The sequence below is a fragment of the Gossypium raimondii genome, chromosome 1, assembly GCF_025698545.1.
Source record: "Gossypium raimondii isolate GPD5lz chromosome 1, ASM2569854v1, whole genome shotgun sequence".
NCBI lineage: Eukaryota > Viridiplantae > Streptophyta > Magnoliopsida > Malvales > Malvaceae > Gossypium > Gossypium raimondii.
In genome coordinates this window covers 51,136,260-51,154,551 of record NC_068565.1, presented here as the reverse complement: position 1 = coordinate 51,154,551, position 18,292 = coordinate 51,136,260, and the positions used below count along the sequence as shown (strand labels likewise).

At 34.9% G+C, this 18,292-nt stretch overlaps 1 protein-coding gene, 1 long non-coding RNA gene and 1 pseudogene across 2 annotated transcripts; 2 read left to right on the top strand and 1 right to left on the bottom strand.

Moving 5' to 3' along the window:
* The first annotated feature begins 3,709 nt into the window (after positions 1-3,709).
* LOC128039787 (geranylgeranyl pyrophosphate synthase, chloroplastic/chromoplastic-like) lies at positions 3,710-4,663 on the top strand (annotated as a pseudogene).
* Positions 4,664-6,809: 2,146 nt separating this feature from the next.
* Positions 6,810-7,997, top strand: LOC105786445 (uncharacterized). Its single transcript, XR_001131374.2, has 3 exons — positions 6,810-7,340; positions 7,468-7,535; positions 7,686-7,997. It is a non-coding gene; the product is annotated as an uncharacterized LOC105786445 (long non-coding RNA).
* A 4,296-nt stretch (positions 7,998-12,293) lies between these two features.
* Positions 12,294-14,906, bottom strand: LOC128035970 (uncharacterized). The gene is made up of 3 exons (XM_052626238.1): positions 14,336-14,906; positions 13,176-14,221; positions 12,294-12,896 (listed from the first exon to the last, which is right to left on the bottom strand). Exons 1-3 carry the CDS (start codon positions 14,904-14,906, stop codon positions 12,294-12,296), a joined length of 2,220 nt encoding a protein of 739 aa, XP_052482198.1.
* Between the last annotated feature and the right edge of the window lie 3,386 nt (positions 14,907-18,292).

Genomic DNA, 18,292 nt, shown 5'->3' with positions numbered 1-18,292 from the left:
ACGACATGTAAAATATCAAATGAATATAAATGAAAACATAAATCAATAAGCAAATGAAGGAAATAAACAAAAAATATAAAGAGAAAAGGTACAAAATACATATACATTTGAAACTATGAAGAATAAAAGACATAAAGATAATTTACTCATAAAATTTTGGGTTATAAAACTTATATATATATAAAATACATAATGCATTTATGAAAACAAGGAAAATATAAATATATACATATAAAATATATTCATGCATTTACAAAAAATGAAATATATAAGTATAATATAAAACGTGGAAAATATTTATAATAAGCTTTGAATGGAGTATAAATATATGAGTATATATTACAAAATGTATAAACATATAAAAATCATAGAATATGGGCAAACGTATAAATATTATGAAATATAAATGTGCATATATATATATATGTATAAAAAACTATGAAAATAAAATAATAAAGTATGTATATATATTAAAAAGTTTAAAATATATATGTATATATATTAACATGCATATGCGCATATATATGTAGGTATAATAATAATATATAATAAAAATAATAATAACAAAATTAATAAAATAGACTAAAAACCTAAAATGAAAGATTAAGGATTAAATTAAAAATCAACATAATTAAAAAAAAAATGAAGGGCCCAATTAAAAGGCGCGAATAACTCATAGGGCTCGAATGGGAAAATATCTCCATCCTTTGAAACGCGTCACTTTATTAGGCTAAATAAAATAAATAAATAAAATTCGCAGTGGTATCACCTTCTCCCTTTTTTAAAATCGTAAATAAGTAAAAATAATCGAAAAAGAAAAAAAAAAGAAAACAGTAAGCCACATTTAAAAAACTGCCAATCGTTCTCTCTTTTTTATTGATTTTTTTTTTACAATGAAGGGAGAGGCCTCTATTTATAGCTGAGCCTCCCCAAATCCAACGGTACAGATCAATTACATCTACGGCGAAGATTAAAAGGTATTTACAAATTAAATCTCTAAGATTACAAAATCATATCTTCTAAGATTACATATCATATCTAAGATTACATATATCATATCTAAGATTGCATATCATATCTAAGATTGCATATCCTCGAAGATTATGTTTCCATATGTGAGTCCGGGCTAAAATTGGATATTACATGTGTTTTCTTATTTTTTCTTTTCTTATCGCTTTGCGATTATTCTATTGCCATTATCGACGCTTGTTATAACACATCCATTCTCTTAAGGCATGTAGGATAGACTCTTTTACACATGTATATAGGAACATCACATTATTTATTTTATGCGTCATGCATTCATGGATAGTCTATGATAAAGCTTTAACACCTTTGCAAGGACTTGCCATTCATGGTTATGGGGCCAAGTTACATTGGAAAGAAGAAGAACCCAAAGGATTAGAAAAGCCTAATATTTCTGACATAGAGGAAGCCCATAAAATGAATGTGAATGAGGAAAGGTTAAAGGCAATTGAAAGCATGCATTTCTATGGGTCTATAGAGGCAGAAGGTCTGTGCTTGGCTCTTGATGTTGTCGTTCCTTTAGAAATTGAAAAGTATGATGGAACTAGTTTGTATCTTTATAAGAGATGGGAAGAGCTATTCACAAGCTCTATTAATTTATCACATTCGGCAGATATTCCGTTTGGTCTCATCAAAATTGATTCCATACGTCGTCTTACCACTGCACCTAATGAAAAAGGCAACTCGATAGATGGGATCCATGACCAACACTTATTCTCTATAAATACTTCCCATAAGGTAAAGAAAAGGTAAGAAACTTGATTACTTAAGAAAATCCCTCCCCACAAACTCTTTGTATAATGGCTTCCTAAACTATTCATAGTGTGAATTGTCTTCATCCCATCATCTCTCTATACTCTCATGGTGCAAATTACCATTACAAATAGGGATGAAGTCAGAAATTTTGTTTAAGTCGGACCGAGATAAGATTATAAAATTTGAGTGGCCAAAGCTAAAAAATTTATATTAAAAATACTTAAATTAAATTATAAATTTTTGAAAGAGCTAGAATCGTATATTTTTTTTTCATTTAATCAAAAGTTAAAAAAAGACTAAATTAATTCTTTTAATTTTTGAGAGGAGGTATAAAATAATTTTCTCATTGAACCTAAAGATGTCAAGACCCCTACCTGCCTCTTTAGCTACGCACTAGTCACAAACAACTCCTATTTTTTCATTTGTTGTAATGCTATATAACAAGCAACATCAAGATATCTCATCTATCTTCAACATCGAAATATCTCCTGTTTCATAACTGAGATACATCACCTGCCTTCATCTGCTTCAAAATTTATCAGCTTGGGTCTTGAAATCCATAAGCACGAAAGCTTGCAACAAGAGTAAGTTAGTCAAAAATCGTGGCAACCTCGGTATGAAGACATTGCAAGTTTCATGCTGTAATTCCAGCTTTCAAATCGTGAGCAATCATTATATGTTCCCATACAGGACTTGTTGACGTGATTGTTGTTGCTTTAGAGTTAATCACACTTTACATTAGCCATTTGTGTATGGACAATTTCTTTTTGTCAAAATCAAGGTATCTATTACTAGTAGCAATGATCACCGATCACTTTAACCCCGATCAGATATTCTACCGACATGTCCGGACCATGACTTGACTTAGAACTTAAAATAATTTAACTCACCCTAAATCCGAACCCAAACCCGAAAATTAATTGTATACCCAACCCTGATTTGACTTAACCTGAATTCAAATTTTTTATTTAAAATTGTGATTAATTAAATTAAAAAGATATTTATAAAAACATGCCTAGTTGACTAAGTAAAAAAAATATTGCACCATAGAAGAAAAAAATAAGGAACGAAAATTAGAGGTATACTAGGAAAAATAAATTGAAATGAGAGGGGAAAAGAAACTAGCGTGAAATGGGAGTAAATGTGGTAAAATGATGTTGGTAGTGATAAATTTTAAAGATTTTTTAACTTAATTAATAGTCAGGGTGATTTCTGGCTAAACCTGACCCGAACCTGCCACGAAACCTGATGTCAAGAAAAAAATCTGATTCTATTAGGTCGGATCGAAACTTGTTTGTTTCGGGTTTTTTTTATGTCATCCTGCTAGTTTCTTTGTTGCGGGTGCTCTTTAAAGAGGTAAACGTCTGGTAATGAAATATGCTCTATTCTCATGGGCAGAGATCGAATCTCCCATTTCATAATTAAAGGATAAGATAAACAATAACGGATTAACTAAATTTATGATTAAGCTAAGCAAAACAATAACAGATTTTGATCGGAATCTTATCTCAATCTTATAACTTGCGTTTAGGGCTACGTTTCAATGATAAATTAAACAAAGTTTTTATCGGAATCTTATCTCGAAAATAAAACCAAACTTCTACTTATGGTCGACCCATTTTAAGAGATCAGATTTTGGGACAAATTAAACATATTAAATTAGATGACATCAATTAAATTATTTTTATTACTAAAAAGAACTTTAGGCTGGCGAGCATGTTAATTATTCCCTTACAATAAGGTCCTTAACCAGCAAGCATGGCTAGCCATATTCAAATTTGTTTAATTTCATGTTGAAATATGAAATTTAATGATGATAAAACGGGACGGGTTGATGTGGAATTTATGGGCGATTCAGGTTTTTCCATCTTTATAAATAACACTTAGTTCAACAATGGCATTACATACCAATTCAAAAGCTTCATTATGCAAGGCAGTCCATTTCAAGGATTCGAATTTGAAGCATACATGGCCATGAAGGCCAAAAATATTAACAAAATGCTTGATGTAGCAATACCATTGCGACATCCATTAAAAATTAATGAAGCAATGAGGTACTCTCTTCTAGCTGGTGGCAAACGTGTACGTCCCATTCTTTGTATTGCTTCATGTGAACTAGTGGGAGGTGATGAATCTTTAGCAATGCCAATAGCTTGTGCTATAGAAATGATACGTACAGCATCATTAATCCATGATGACCTTCCTTGTATGGACAACGATGATCTTCGAAGAGGTAAACCAACAAACCACAAAGTTTTCGGTGAATCAACCGCCGTTCTTGCTGGCGATGCACTTCTTTCCCTTGCTTTCGAATACATTGCTTGTAACACAAATAACGTTTCACCAGATCGTTTGGTTTGAGTTTTTTCCGAGTTAAGTTCAGCAATAGGGTCAAAAGGGCTTGGGGCGGGTCAAATTATGGATATTGAGAGTGAAGGAAAAACAGTGAGCTTGAAAGAATTAGAGTACATTCATGTTCATAAAACAGCTAAGCTATTAGAAGCTTGTGTTGTTTGTGGTGTAATAATAGGGGGTGGAAATGATAATGATATTGAAAAGGTTAGGATATATGCAAGGTGTATAGGGTTGTTATTTTAAGTGGCGGATGATATTTTGGATGTGACTAAGTCATCAATGGAGTTGGGGAAGACAGCAGGCAAGGACTTGGTTAGTAATAAGGCAACTTATCCAAAGGTGATGGGTATTGATGAGGCTAAAAATTTTGCTTACCATTTGATGAATCAAGCTGCTCAACAGCTTGCTTGTTTTGATACTGCAAAGGCTGCTCCATTGTATCATTTGGCATATTATATTGCTAATCGACAGAACTAATTACTTGTATTTATTAATATGTAATTGGAATAAAAGTTTGTTGATGTAACCTTTGAGTATGAGTTTTATGTAGGTAAAAGCATCATGCATATCTTTATATTATGACTTAAATTGTATTTTGCTCCCTCTATTAATAAAACGAGCAAATTAGTTCTTGTTCAAATTGTATTTTGCCTCATCTATTAATAAAACGAGAAAATTAGTTCTCGTACATTAGATCAAAGAGCAAATTGGTCATTTTTATTATAAAATCCATCTATTTGTATTGTTAAAAACTAATGTGGCTAATAGATTAACTAGAGTGACACAAGACGAGTCACGTGTACTTCATGTTGACATATAAGGACTAATTTTTAATAATAGAAATGGATGGAATTTTTAAAAGAGGGACCGGTTTACTCTTTTATCTAACAAACAATGACTAATTTGCTCTTTTTTTTTAGTAAAGGGGGCAAAACGCAATCCGACCCCTAGTACAAGAGCCTTCATTTTACTTTTAGTGTTTTATGTACTATTAGTAAATAATAGTATAACATCTTATCATTAAATAAAATAAAAAATGGTGGAATATTTATAAATAAATACTAATAATTTTATTTTTACATAATTAATTATAACTATTATAAATAAATACTAAAAACTCTAGCAGATTTAGTTCTCAAGTTTATTGTGATAATATTCTTCATCGATTCCAATTACTCTAGAAGTTTTAGGTCTCAAGTTTATGGTGATAATTCTCTTCATCGATTCCAATTTTACAGAATATCAATATCTTGAATATTTCATGTAAGGATAATATAATTTTTGGCTCCTGAACTTGACAACTGAATCGCTTTGCTACATGTACTTTTTTATCCACTTTGATGTCTGAATTTGGTAACTAGATTCATTTTGGTCCCTAAACTTTAACAATATAAAAGTTTAGTCTCTAATATTGTGCCACATCATCACTTGAAAATTTTATACAATATTAAAATTTTGGACCGTGGCTTGTGGTTTTTGGACTTGGGTTTTATGCATGCAGTATTCAAACACATTGATTATATATGTTAACCGGAAAATGCATGTTACTCGACCTAATTAAAATCTAACATAAATAGTATTTTTTAACTGTTTTGAAAGATAAAGAAATTTTGTTAAACAAAGTGACAAACAACGAGTTTCTAAAAACACCACTATAAATAATAAAAATGAGACTTAAAGAATAGATGGCTCAATAGATGAACATTTTTCAAACTAATTCAAGTGCAACCGCAGTTTTCCAAAATGAGTTGAATTAGTGTTTTTATGGTCTGAAGGTTTACTTAGTCATTTCGATAGTTAGTGTAGTCTTCACGATCTGGCTATAACGTCTAGGCTTGGTTAGGGAGGCTACAATAAGGCATCTTTTTCCTTTTTTATTTCCCATTACATTACAAGAAAAGCATTCACTTTCTTATTCCTGTTTGAAGCTTCCCATGTTTTCAATTTTATCACTACCCATTGTCTTTCTTCTTGTTTGCAGGAAGATGTTGACTTGATGTAGATGTTGAATCTTTGATCTGTGGTCAAGAATTTTTCCAAGCATATAAACTATTTGTTTCTATTATATCAATAATCAACTAATTTGAAAAATCATACTTGTATTATTAAAAATTATACAAGATTGGAATGCTGGGTTTGCTTGTAATTTCATCATCTCTTTTTCCATCCATTTTTTTAAATTTAATGGTATTAATAATTAAATTTGAATTTTAAATTCGAAAAATAGAAAGACTAAATTCCTAAAAGTAAAAATACAAAGATTAAATTTCAAAAACACTTTAAATTTACTCTATAATTTAACCCCAAAAATTAACTCAACCTAAATCTGATAACAACTATACTAATTAAATTATAAAATTAATTTCCAATAAAAAATAAATCCAGTTCATTTACTGTTTCTTATTAATTAGAAACCAAACATGGCTGATACCTAATTTAATTCAATTAAATGTTAAAGAAAAGTAGATAAAATCTAACACCCAACCTATAAAACCAACGGTTGAAAATATGTGATTTATTATATGTCACATCAAGCATGGGTTAGGTATATGTAATTTAAGTAAAATCTATATTTTTCTAAAAAAAAAAGTGATTTATTATTTTTGATGATTGAGTCTTAGCTTGATTGTATTAGCGTTGTTGTCAATGTAGGAGGACGTGAGTTCGAGCGCGTTGAAACGCCACAAAAAATTGAGCTTTGGTTTGTTAAATTTTGTCAAGTGATTTGCTTTAATGGTTAAGTGCTTTAGATATGTGTTTGAAGTCATATGTTCAAATCTCGCTTTTTGAAATTTTTGCTATTTTTGTTTCTATCCCTATCTCTGTTTATTGGGCTTAGATTTTATTTTTACAAAATTTGCGCTAAGAATGATCCAGCTAGCTTAGTGGTAAGGAGTCCGCTTATATTAGGGTTTTGAGTTGGATTTTATTTTATTATCTTTATTTTGTTTTGAAATTAAAAAAAAAGAGGATTTCTCAAAAACTTTCCCCACTTCGCACATTCCTTCTTTTCTCCCTTTTCTGTTCACTTTGTTTCTCTTTCCTTTTCATGTGGATTCTAGGAAAGGAAGGTCTTCGAATTTTCTTTCTTCCTTTCTTGATTTTGTTTCCCAAAATTTTCTTTGTGTTCTTGACTTGTTGTTCTTGTGGCACTCAATTTCGGTGGTGGGTGTTGATTGAATTGTTTGTAACTCGATTCTTGAGTAAGTACTGTCGATATTTGTTTATTCTATTACTAAAAATTTTCCTTTCGTTATTTGTTTTTTTTATTTTTGCTAAGTTGGGGTTTAAGTATTGCGTTTTCTATTATTAATCTTTTGGGATATCTAGGTGAAGGTCACGGAACGATTAATCCACTGGAGGATTAAGGCTTGTGAAGGTGTTTTGTACGTCCAGGGGTAAGGGATTTATGCCAATTTGGAACTGTTGTGGCTATTTGGGTTAATCGTTTTGTGGGTTGGATTGATATTTTTGGAAAATCGAGGAGTTTATCCTCTCAAATCGATTCACTATTGTTGGCTAATTCGTTAAGTGTATTATGTTTTTAGGTGCCGATATACTCGTTTTTGGAACCTACATCGGAAAACTTCCAGATGTGTAACGAAAACTCGAAAAATAGTAAACAACTAAAAGCTGAAAAATTGGACTATCGATGCCACATGGTCTAGGTCAATTGGGCCGTGTGGGCCACACAAGCTGGCCAAGTAGGCATGTGGGCCACACAGGCGTGTGAGCCCAAATTTTGAAATTTATCCCTAAGGTTGTAATCATCGTATGAATCGAATATAGCCCTTCCATAGGGTCCATATGGTACAAATTGGTCTATAAATCATGATTTTTGATGCTCTGTTAGTGTTAAATATGATTTATGAATGCATGAGTAGTATGTTATATGTGATAGCATGATCTGTTATATGTTAATATTATCTGAATCTGATGTGTAAAGCATGTATGTAATACACATATATGATATTTGTTTAGTTCTACATATGCATTGGGGTGGGATTATAATTATGGAGGAAGTGTGAGCAGTTTAATTTATCTACCGTATTTGGTGGCTCAGCCACATATATCTGTTTCAGGTGGGTTACGACATTTTGATCAGGGGGTTAGTCTGCATATATTCTATAAAGTGACTGTAGCGACCTAAAAATTTTGGCGTAGGGCGCTAGTCGAAGTGATTATTGAAAATTTAAAAACAGTGTCTCGATTTTATTTGAAAAGGAGTCGCCACCGATCTTTTTTTTTCTAGGTGTGATCGGACACCTAATAAATTCTCTTTTTAGAAGAAAAAATTATTTTTAAATTTTCCTAAAAAAGAGGTAATTTTAGGTCTGCGTGAAAATCCAGAGAAAATTAGGGGTCGGGAGTCAGTTACGCGCGAGGAAGGTATTAGCACCCTCGCGACGCCCAAAATTGGTATCTCGTTAAATGCGCATTGTCTTCACTTTCAAAAATACGAGTTCGATTTAATATTTAATCGTGATCCGATTAAAACACGAGAATTTTTTTTAAAAACACGAGAATTTTGGACACAAATTTTTTTAACAAACGAAAATTTATGAAACACGAGATTTTTTTGAAAACACGAAAATTTTCAAAACATCGAAATTTTTGAAAACACGAGGATTTTTTAAATACGAAAAATTTGAAAACAAGAAAATTTTTGAAATACGAAAATTTTAGAAACACGAAAATTTTTGAAACACAGAAGTTTTTAGAAAAAACGAAAAATTTTGAAAATTGGAATTTTTTTGAAAACACAAGAATTTTTGAAAAACATGAAAATTTTTGCAACACGGGAATTTTTGAAAACACGAAAAATTTTCCGATTTTTTTATTAAGCACGTATCGTATTTAACACTAATCGATGATATTCACTCAACATAGCAATGAAATAAACGAATTAGTGTCAAATCGATTTGTTACCTTATTTTTGAAAACACGAGAAATTTTTTTGAAGACACGAAAATTTCGAAACCCGAGGATTTTTTTTGAAAATACAATTTTTTTGAATATTTTTTTATTTTTAAAAGGGCGTATCGAGTTTAACGCAAACCAGTGATATTCACCCAACATAGCGATGAAATCAACGATTTTATGTTAAATCGATTCGTTGCCTTATTTATTAAAATTATTTAAAATAAAATAAAATAAAAATCAAATTAAATTAAAAATATAAATATAAAAATATAAAAATGCATAAAATGCTAATAATATTAAAACGAAATAACATAAAAATACGAGCATTAAATTAAAAATGAAATAAACGAAATTACCGAAAAGCTCCCGAAACACGAGCTTCGTCGAACGGGTTACACGAATTGAACCTCTTTTTTCTCTTTTTTCTTTTTTCTTTTTTTTCCTTCTTTTTTCCTTCTCTTTTTCTTCTTTTTCTTTTCTTTTTTTTTTCTCTGCTGGGCCAACCCGTTGGACCTGCTTCTGCTGGGCTGGTGCGTGCGGGCCTGGCCTGCTGGTGCTGGCCTGCTAGGCTGCGCTGGGCCTGGGCTTGGGCTGCTGCTGGTCTGCTAAGAAATGGCCTTCTCTTCTTTTTTTTTTGGGCTTGTTTCTTTTTTTTTGTTTTTGCTTTTTGTTTTTGTTTTTGTTGTTTTTTTCTTGGGCTGCTGGGTCGGGTCATCAGTCGGGTCGACCGGTTCGGGTCGGGTCAACCCGATTTTAAAAAGGATTTTTCTTTTTTTTTTCTTCTTCCTTCTTCTACCTTCTTCTTCTTCAAAGTCTAGCCTCCACTTGCTTGCTCATGGTCGATTGCTGCCGCGACGCCACAGCCGCCATGACTCCTCCTTCTTCTCCTTCCTCTTTTCTTTCTCTCTTCTTTTCTTTTTCTCAAGCTTTTCTCTCTCTTTTTGAATTTTTTGATCATTCTACTTCAAAATTTTGGGGTTAAAAGCCCTTTATAGATGATTTTTGCTTCATTTTGCGGTGGTAGGTGGCTAGGGAGAGGAGGCCATGCCCTAGGCGGTGGCCGGAAATCACGGGGTAGGTGTGCAAGTTCTTTATAAGGACTAAACTGCAAACGCAGAAAAGTCTTGGGGCGAAACATAATTTTGAGAAAGTTTAGAGGTCAAAATGTAATTTTTAGAAAGTTTAGGGGTTAAAATGTAATTTCAAAAAGTTTATGGGTCAAAATGTAATTTCAAAAAGTTTAGGGGTCAAAATGCAATTTTTTATTTTTTTTTGTCTTTTTTGATTTTTTAAAAAAACACAAAATCGAGCCGGACAAAATTCAGTGATTACAGCTGCCCCTCTTTGCTCATCGTTGTGAAACAGGGATAGAGCAAAGACTTAAAAACACTGAATTTTGTTCGACTATCCAAAAGTTTCTTTTTATTTGAAAAGTAGAAATCGAGAATAGCTCGACGTGCGACCCGATGCTCAACTCACCTCTCGCAATATGAGTTGATTTTTGAAAAACAGAATTTGAAAAGAATACCTTGGCATGAGACCCGAGGCTCAACTCACCCCTTGCAGTATGAGTTGATTTTTGAAAAACAGGAATTGAAAAATACTTCGGCATGTGTCCGAGGCTCAACTCACCTCTCGCAATATGAGTTGATTTAAAAAGAACAGAAATTTAAACGAAATACCTCGGCATGTGTCCGAGGCTCAACTCACCTCTCGCAATATGAGTTGATTTTTGAAAAACAGAAATATAAAAGAAATACCTCGGCATGTGACCGAGGCTCAACTCACCTCTCGCAATATGAGTTGATTTTTGAAAAACAGAAATATAAAAGAAATACCTCGACGTGACTCAAGGCTCAACTCACCTCTCGCAATATGAGTTGGTTTTTTGAAAAACAGAAATTTAAAAGAAATACCTCGGCATGTGTCCGAGGCTCAACTCACCTCTCGCGATATGAGTTGATTTAAAATAACAGAGATTGAAAATTCCTCAGCGTGACCCGAGGCTCAACTCACTTCTCGCAATATGAGTTGATTTTTGAAAAACAGAAATTTAAAAGAAATACCTCAGCATGACCCGAGGCTCAACTCACCTCTCGCAATATGAGTTGATTTTTGAAAAACAGAAGTATAAAAGAAATACCTCGGCATGTGACCGAGGCTCAACTCACCTCTCGCAATATGAGTTGATTTAAAAAGAAAAAAAATTGAAAATTCCTCAGCGTGACCCGAGGCTCAACTCACCTCTCGCAATATGAGTTGATTTTAAAAAACAGAAACTGGAAAATATTTCTTGAAAGAAATAAGGTTTCAAAAAACATTAGGTGAAACTAAAAGCCTTCTTCTTCATTGATTCTGTGCAGTGTTCTCCCAGTATTTCTTCCTCTACTGGTATACCTGTATATGTCATGTATGATATTATTATGATATGCACATGTTTGTCCTAAATGCTTTCGTGTCTACATGATCATGCCATGCACCCTGGGCTGTTTGTCACATGCCCCACTTTTGATTTTCGTGAGGGTCCGCATTCATCTCCTCAATTCTTGACTTTTCTCTCTAGTTTTGTACTCATTCTCAAGTTCTGTGAGTAATCCACATCTTCATATACCACTTTCCTGCCCCCTTATTGAACTTTGTTCTTGCTTCAGGGTCCTTGTATTTATCAAATTCTCATCCAGGTAATGCTCAACATTCCTTTTGTTTAGAGTATGTCATCTTACTATTTATCATTTAAATGAATCAAACACGAGATGCATGAAAAATGACAAAGTAGGCATGAAAGAAATAGCTCACATTCATTTTTTCAAATGAAGCAAGCAAAGAAAATTGACAATGAATGGTTCAAATAATAATAATAATAACAGCATCATAAAGACAGGAAAGCGAATTCAATGGCCACAAATGCTCTAGATATCCAATGCATGAACTTCTCCGCGTTTCTTTATCCTGGATCTTTTCGAGCACGGCTTCTTGTGTAGAAGATTTCGAGCTTCTGAGAATGCTTCAAGTATTGCGACTTCGTCATTCAACTTCTCATTCAAGTCACTTTGCTCCTTTAAGCCCAAGCCCACCTTATTAGGACGCCCTTTTGGGTTTTCATCCTAATCCTTTTTTGTTTATCAGGACGCCCTTTTCGGGTTTTCATCTTGATTTTTTTCCTTGTTTTTTTTGTTTTGTTTTTTGTTTGTTGTTTTTTTTTGTTTTTTTTTGTTTTTTTTGTTTTTGTTTTTTTAGGCATAATATTTCTTCACAGCATCTGAGTTCACTGGATTAGGTAATTCTTTCCCGTCCATCTCAGTGAGAATCAGAGCCCCTCTTGAGAATGCATTTTTTACAACGTATGGCCCTTCCCAATTTGGTGACCATTTTCCTCGAAAGTCCTTTTGTATCGGGAGGATCTTTCTTAAAACGAGCTCTCCTTCACGAAATTCTCTTGGCCGTACCTTTTTATCATGGGCCGTGATCATTCTCTTTTGGTACATCTGTACATGACAAATTGCCTTCAAGCGTTTCCCTTCAATAAGGTTTAGCTGATCATATCGAGCTCGAACCCACTCTGATTCTTCTAACTTTGTCTCCATCAAGACGCGCAGGGATGGGATCTCTACTTCGATAGGCAGAACGGCCTCCATTCCGTATACAAGAGAAAAAGGAGTTGCCCCTGTAGAAGTCCATACAGAGGTGCGATATGCGTACAAAGCGAATGGTAGCTTCTCGTGCCAGTCTTTATATGTCTCAGTCATCTTCCCAAGAATCTTCTTAATGTTCTTATTATCCGCTTCTACTGCTCCGTTCATCTTCGGGCGATAGGGCGAAGAATTATGATGTTTTATCTGAAATTGCTCACATACTTCTTTCATCATCTTGTTGTTCAAATTTAAAGCATTGTCTGAAATGATTCTTTCAGGCAAACCATATCGATATATGATCTCCCTTTTTAAGAACCTACAGACTGTAGCCTTTGTCACATTAGCAAACGAAGTGGCTTCTACCCATTTGGTAAAGTAGTCTATAACCACAAAGATGAATCGATGTCCATTGGAAGCTTTCGAGGAAATTGGCCCTATAACATCCATGCCCCACATAGAAAAAGGCCATGGAGAAGTCATGACATGAAGGGGCGATGGAGCTGCATGAATTTTATCGCCATAAATTTGACATTTGTGGCACTTTCGTGCGTAGCCAATGCAATCGCTTTCCATCGTCAGCCAATAATAACCAAGTCTCATAATCTGCCTGGCCATAGTGAAACCACTGGCATGTGTTCCACAAATTCCTTCATGAACCTCCTCAAGTATCTTTCTGGCTTCAACAGCGTCCACGCATCTCAAGAGCACTTGATCTTTTCCTCTTTTGTATAGAATATCCCCATCAAGAACAAATCTAATCGATATTCTCCTGATTGTTCTTTTGTCATTCTCATTTGCTTGCTCGGGGTACCTTTGATTCTTGATATACTCCAAGATATCATGGAACCATGGTCGTCCATCTGACTCCTCCTCAATACTACAACAGTGTGCAGGGGTCTCATATATACTCATTTGGATGGGCATTATATCTGTTTCTCTGTTTGCTTTGAACATCGAAGCCAAGGTGGCCAGAGCATCAGCCAATTGATTCTCTTCCCGTGGAAAGTAGTTAAAAGTCACTTCATAAAATTCCTTGATTAGCTCTACAACGAGATCGTGATATTTGACTAATTTCGAATCTCTCACTTCCCAATCTCCACGAATTTGGTAAATGACTAATGCTGAGTCCCCGTGTACCTCTAAAATTTTAATTTTCCTCTCGATAGCTACACGAAGTCCCATGATGCAAGCTTCATATTCCGCTATATTATTTGTACAGAAGAAATTTAATCTGGCAGTAAGCGGGTAATGGTTCCCTTCAGGCGACACTAAGACTGCTCCGATCCCATGCCCCAATGCGTTTGATGCACCATCAAAGCTCATCTTCCATGACTTCTCTTTTGATGACTCGCCTTCTTTTTTTGAAATGCACATCAAATCTTCATCTGGGAACTCAAATCTCAAATGCTCGTATTCCTCCATTGTTCGGCTTGCCAAGAAGTCAGCTATTGCGCTTCCCTTTATCGACTTTTGGCTCACATATACAATGTCATACTCAGTCAATAGGATCTGCCATCGGGCCATCCTCCCTGAGAGTGCAGGTGACTCCATCATGTACTTTATTGGGTCCAATTTTGAAATTAACCATGTCGTGTGATACAACATGTATTGCCTGAGCCTTCGAACCGTCCAAATCAATGCACAACAAAACTTCTCAATTAAAGGGTACTTTGCCTCATATTCTGTGAACTTCTTGCTGAGGTAGTAAATTGCTTTTTCTCTTCTCCCTGACTCATCATGTTGCCCCAATACACAACCCATTGAGTTCTCAAACACGGTTAGGTACAATATTAAGGGTTTTCCAAGGGTCGGTGGTACTAGCACAGGAGGATTAGACAAATACCATTTTATTTTATCGAAGGCCACTTGGCACTTCTCGTTCCATTCTCCCAGGTTATACTTTCGAAGGAGTCGAAAAATTGGATCACACTGATTCGTAAGTTGGGCAATGAATCGAGCAATGTAATTCAACCTTCCTAAAAATCCTCTGACTTCTTTTTGTGTGCGCGGGGGAGGCAATTCTTGTATAGCTTTTATCTTATCTGGATCAACCTCGATACCTCTTTCACTAACAATGAAACCTAGCAGTTTTCCTGAGGTAGCCGCAAACGTACATTTGGCCGGGTTAAGCTTCAACTGGAACTTTCTTAATCTTTCAAACAGCTTCCTAAGAGTCCCAACATGCTCTCTTTCTTCCCGAGATTTGGCAATCATATCATCGACATAAACTTCTATTTCTCTGTGCATCATATCATGGAATAACGTCACCATGGCTCTCTGATACGTTGCCCCAGCATTCTTTAATCCGAATGGCATTACCTTATAGCAGAAGGTTTCCCACATTGTTATGAATGTAGTTTTCTCCATATCTTCGGGAGCTATCTTTATCTAATTATAACCTTGCCTTCTTTCTTCGGTACCGGGACTATGTTAGCCACCCACTCTGGATATTTGGAGACTTGTAGAAAGCCAACGTCAAATTGTTTCTTGACTTCTTCATTTATCTTCAACAACATTTCATGTCTCATCCTTCTTAGCTTCTGTTGAACAGGTTTCCATTTTGGTTTCAGTGGGAGCTTATGGACCACAATATCTGTGTTCAACCCTGGCATATCCTGATAAGACCAGGCAAACACATCATTGTACTCATGGAGCAAAGCGATCAAGTCCTGCTTGGTATTTTCTGCAATAGAAGTCCCAATCTTTACTTCTTGTTTCTTTTCTTCACTCCCCAAGTTCACTACTTCAACAGATTCTTGATGGGATAGGATCTATTTCTCTTTTTGTTCTACCATTCTCAGTAAGTCAGGAGACGAGACACAATCTTCAACATTTTTGTCAGCTTCAAATTCTCCTAAACAAACAGTCTTCTCGAAATCGATTTCAGGACTCGTAACGGGATTGTTCATGCCATGGATATCTGAGCACCTGAAAGGTGAATGAGAAAGAAAACTATAGAGGAGCATCAAAGTATTGGAATCAACACACACAATGTTATGGAATGAGATACATGGAGAGAAAGGATATGAAGCGATGGGGGTAATCATGAAACTGATAGAAATGAAAAGATCATGACAAAATGCATCTTCATTAATGTTCATTGAAATGATAAAGAGAAAACAAAAGCTCTTACAAAAGGAATCCCTCTATTTAGGGGCACACAAAATAAATGGAGAAGTAACATTGGGCATTACTCTGGAGAGGACTTAAAAACTACAAGAAGGTCCACAGCAGTCCAATTGTTCAAAACATATCATGGAAGACAGGGGTGTATCATTGAAACATCCTCAATTGTATCATTTTCGTTGAGCTCAGCATCCATAGTTCTAGCTCTTAAATGCGTTCTATAAGAATGGCGTGATTCCAGACTTGTAGTGTCACAACTGTGGATTATGCGGTTCTAGCCTTAGTGAATGGTTAGGGTGATATGCACATGCAATGAATGAATGAATGTCAGTCATGGATAAATATGCAAAAAATGGTGTTGATTTCAAGATAGCCCCATATTTTGGCGTTTCATTAATCAAAAGAGCCAATTACAAAATGTTTTGCCATTTCAGATTTAACAGTTACACAAATTTCCTAGCCATGTCGCCTTGTTTCTTCACTCGTTCTAGGAACTTTGACATACTTGATCTTTGGCTTAGAGATAATTGGCAACTGAGAGCTTCGGCCTCATCTGATAATTGCACAATTTGCATAGCCGCCTAGCGAATTTCATTCACTAAACTTCAGCCCATGTATCAGTCATCCCTGTCAACTTCATTAGGTTTTTTTTGAAGGTCATCGGTTTAGACTCATTCACATATATCTTATTGAGTTGCACATTGTCGATGCGAAGTAGGGCAGCATACTCTTCTATGGTCGGAGTCATATCTTCCTGATTGAAAGTGAAAAACTGATAGGCTAGGTCCCAGAATCGAACCATGGCTTGGATCAACCGCTTGTTCACATCGATTGCTATCAAGTGAGCTATATCTCCGAACTTTTCAAAGAAGATGCCTCCAGATGTCGAGTCCCATCGCCTCCAAATCTCATCAAGTCTTGAGATTATTCTGACGAGTATTCCAAGTCACACGCTCGGGAAGATCAGAGGTGTATCCTTCAAACTGTCCCCCTTTCACTTTTTGAGTTCTCAAAGACCAATCTCGGACTACAGTATTTTTCTCGGTTACTCGTGTAATTGACTCCTCTATCAGAAACCCGTTTTTGGCAACCAATCTCTAATCAACACCTTCCTAACGATGTCTACGATGCATGATGAAAAATAAAACGAAGAACAAATAACCTTGGTTAGAGATCACAACAAATATAAATAGAAGAAAAAAAAGAAAAATAAAGACTATGAAAAATTTAACAAATTAAGCTATTCAGTCATGCAATTTGGTGGAACAGACCCACATTTTTTTTTTGCCCCAACATGCTTTAGAAAAACCTACCCCACATACCATCAGACAATCTATCCAACCCAATTTATTAAACAGACTCAATTCATTTGCAAAGAAGTTTAAATGTAAAAGAAACAAAAGGTAAGAGGCGTTTCTCCCGTGTACTTATTTTGGTGACTATTCAACGGACGAAGGTTCGGCATGGCTCTAATTGGGTGGCTCGTACGGTTCACTATATGTGGCTTCGGTTCTAGAAAGGTACTTGAATAATCCATACTGTCACCTACTAAGGTTAGTACAGAGCCTCGGTTATCACCCGTCATGGGCTCGCGAGCTCAATTCGAGGGGTTACGTTTACTTATACCTATGCGGAGGGACAAGTTAACTCACGAAAGCATAAGTCTTACGTAACCCGGAAGTATTTCACTAGCCTGTGCGGAGGGACAAGTTAACTCACGAAGGCGTAGCGTTTACTTCCACTTAAACGGACGAAGCTCGGGTAGAGAGCTCATGTTATGTAAGAATGCAAGTGCACGGTGTGTGGGGAGAAACTCACAAACCTTTTATTTTTTATTTACTAAAACAAAAAACGTAAAACTTAGAGCTGACAAAAACAGAAAAATAAAACACGTTAGAAAAATATTAATTTAAAAACCGAATGCAAATGCATGACTTTTTAAAACAAAATTCAAGGATCACGATTAAAAATTAATTTGAACAAGAAAATTTGAAAATTTTGACAACACGCGTTTAACATCAGACTCGACTCTCACAAAAGGTCCCCAGTGGAGTCGCCAGCTGTAGCGACCTAAAAATTTTGGCGTAGGGCGCTAGTCGAAGTGATTATTGAAAATTTAAAAACAGTGTCTCGATTTTATTTGAAAAGGAGTCGCCACCGATCTTTTTTTTTCTAGGTGTGATCGGACACCTAATAAATTCTCTTTTTAGAAGAAAAAATTATTTTTAAATTTTCCTAAAAAAGAGGTAATTTTAGGTCTGCGTGAAAATCCAGAGAAAATTAGGGTTGGAGTCGATTCTGCGAGGAAGGTATTAGCACCTCGCGACGCCCAAAATTGGTATCTCGTTAAATGCGCATTGTCTTCACTTTCAAAAATACGAGTTCGATTTAATATTTAATCGTGATCCGATTAAAACACGAAATTTTTTTAAAACACGAAATTTTGGACACAATTTTTTAAAAAACGAAAATTT

Excerpts from the sequence above, each read along its gene's own strand:
- LOC128035970 (XM_052626238.1), bottom strand. The coding sequence starts at position 14,906 with ATGATTGCCAAATCTCGGGAAGAAAGAGAGCATGTTGGGACTCTTAGG. Across the intron at positions 14,222-14,335 it reads TTTAATTGAGAAGTTTTGTT|GGAGGATGGCCCGATGGCAG; the intron begins GTGCATTGATTT and ends CTGCACTCTCAG. Across the intron at positions 12,897-13,175 it reads CAGCTCCATCGCCCCTTCAT|ATAAAACATCATAATTCTTC; the intron begins GTCATGACTTCT and ends GAGCAATTTCAG.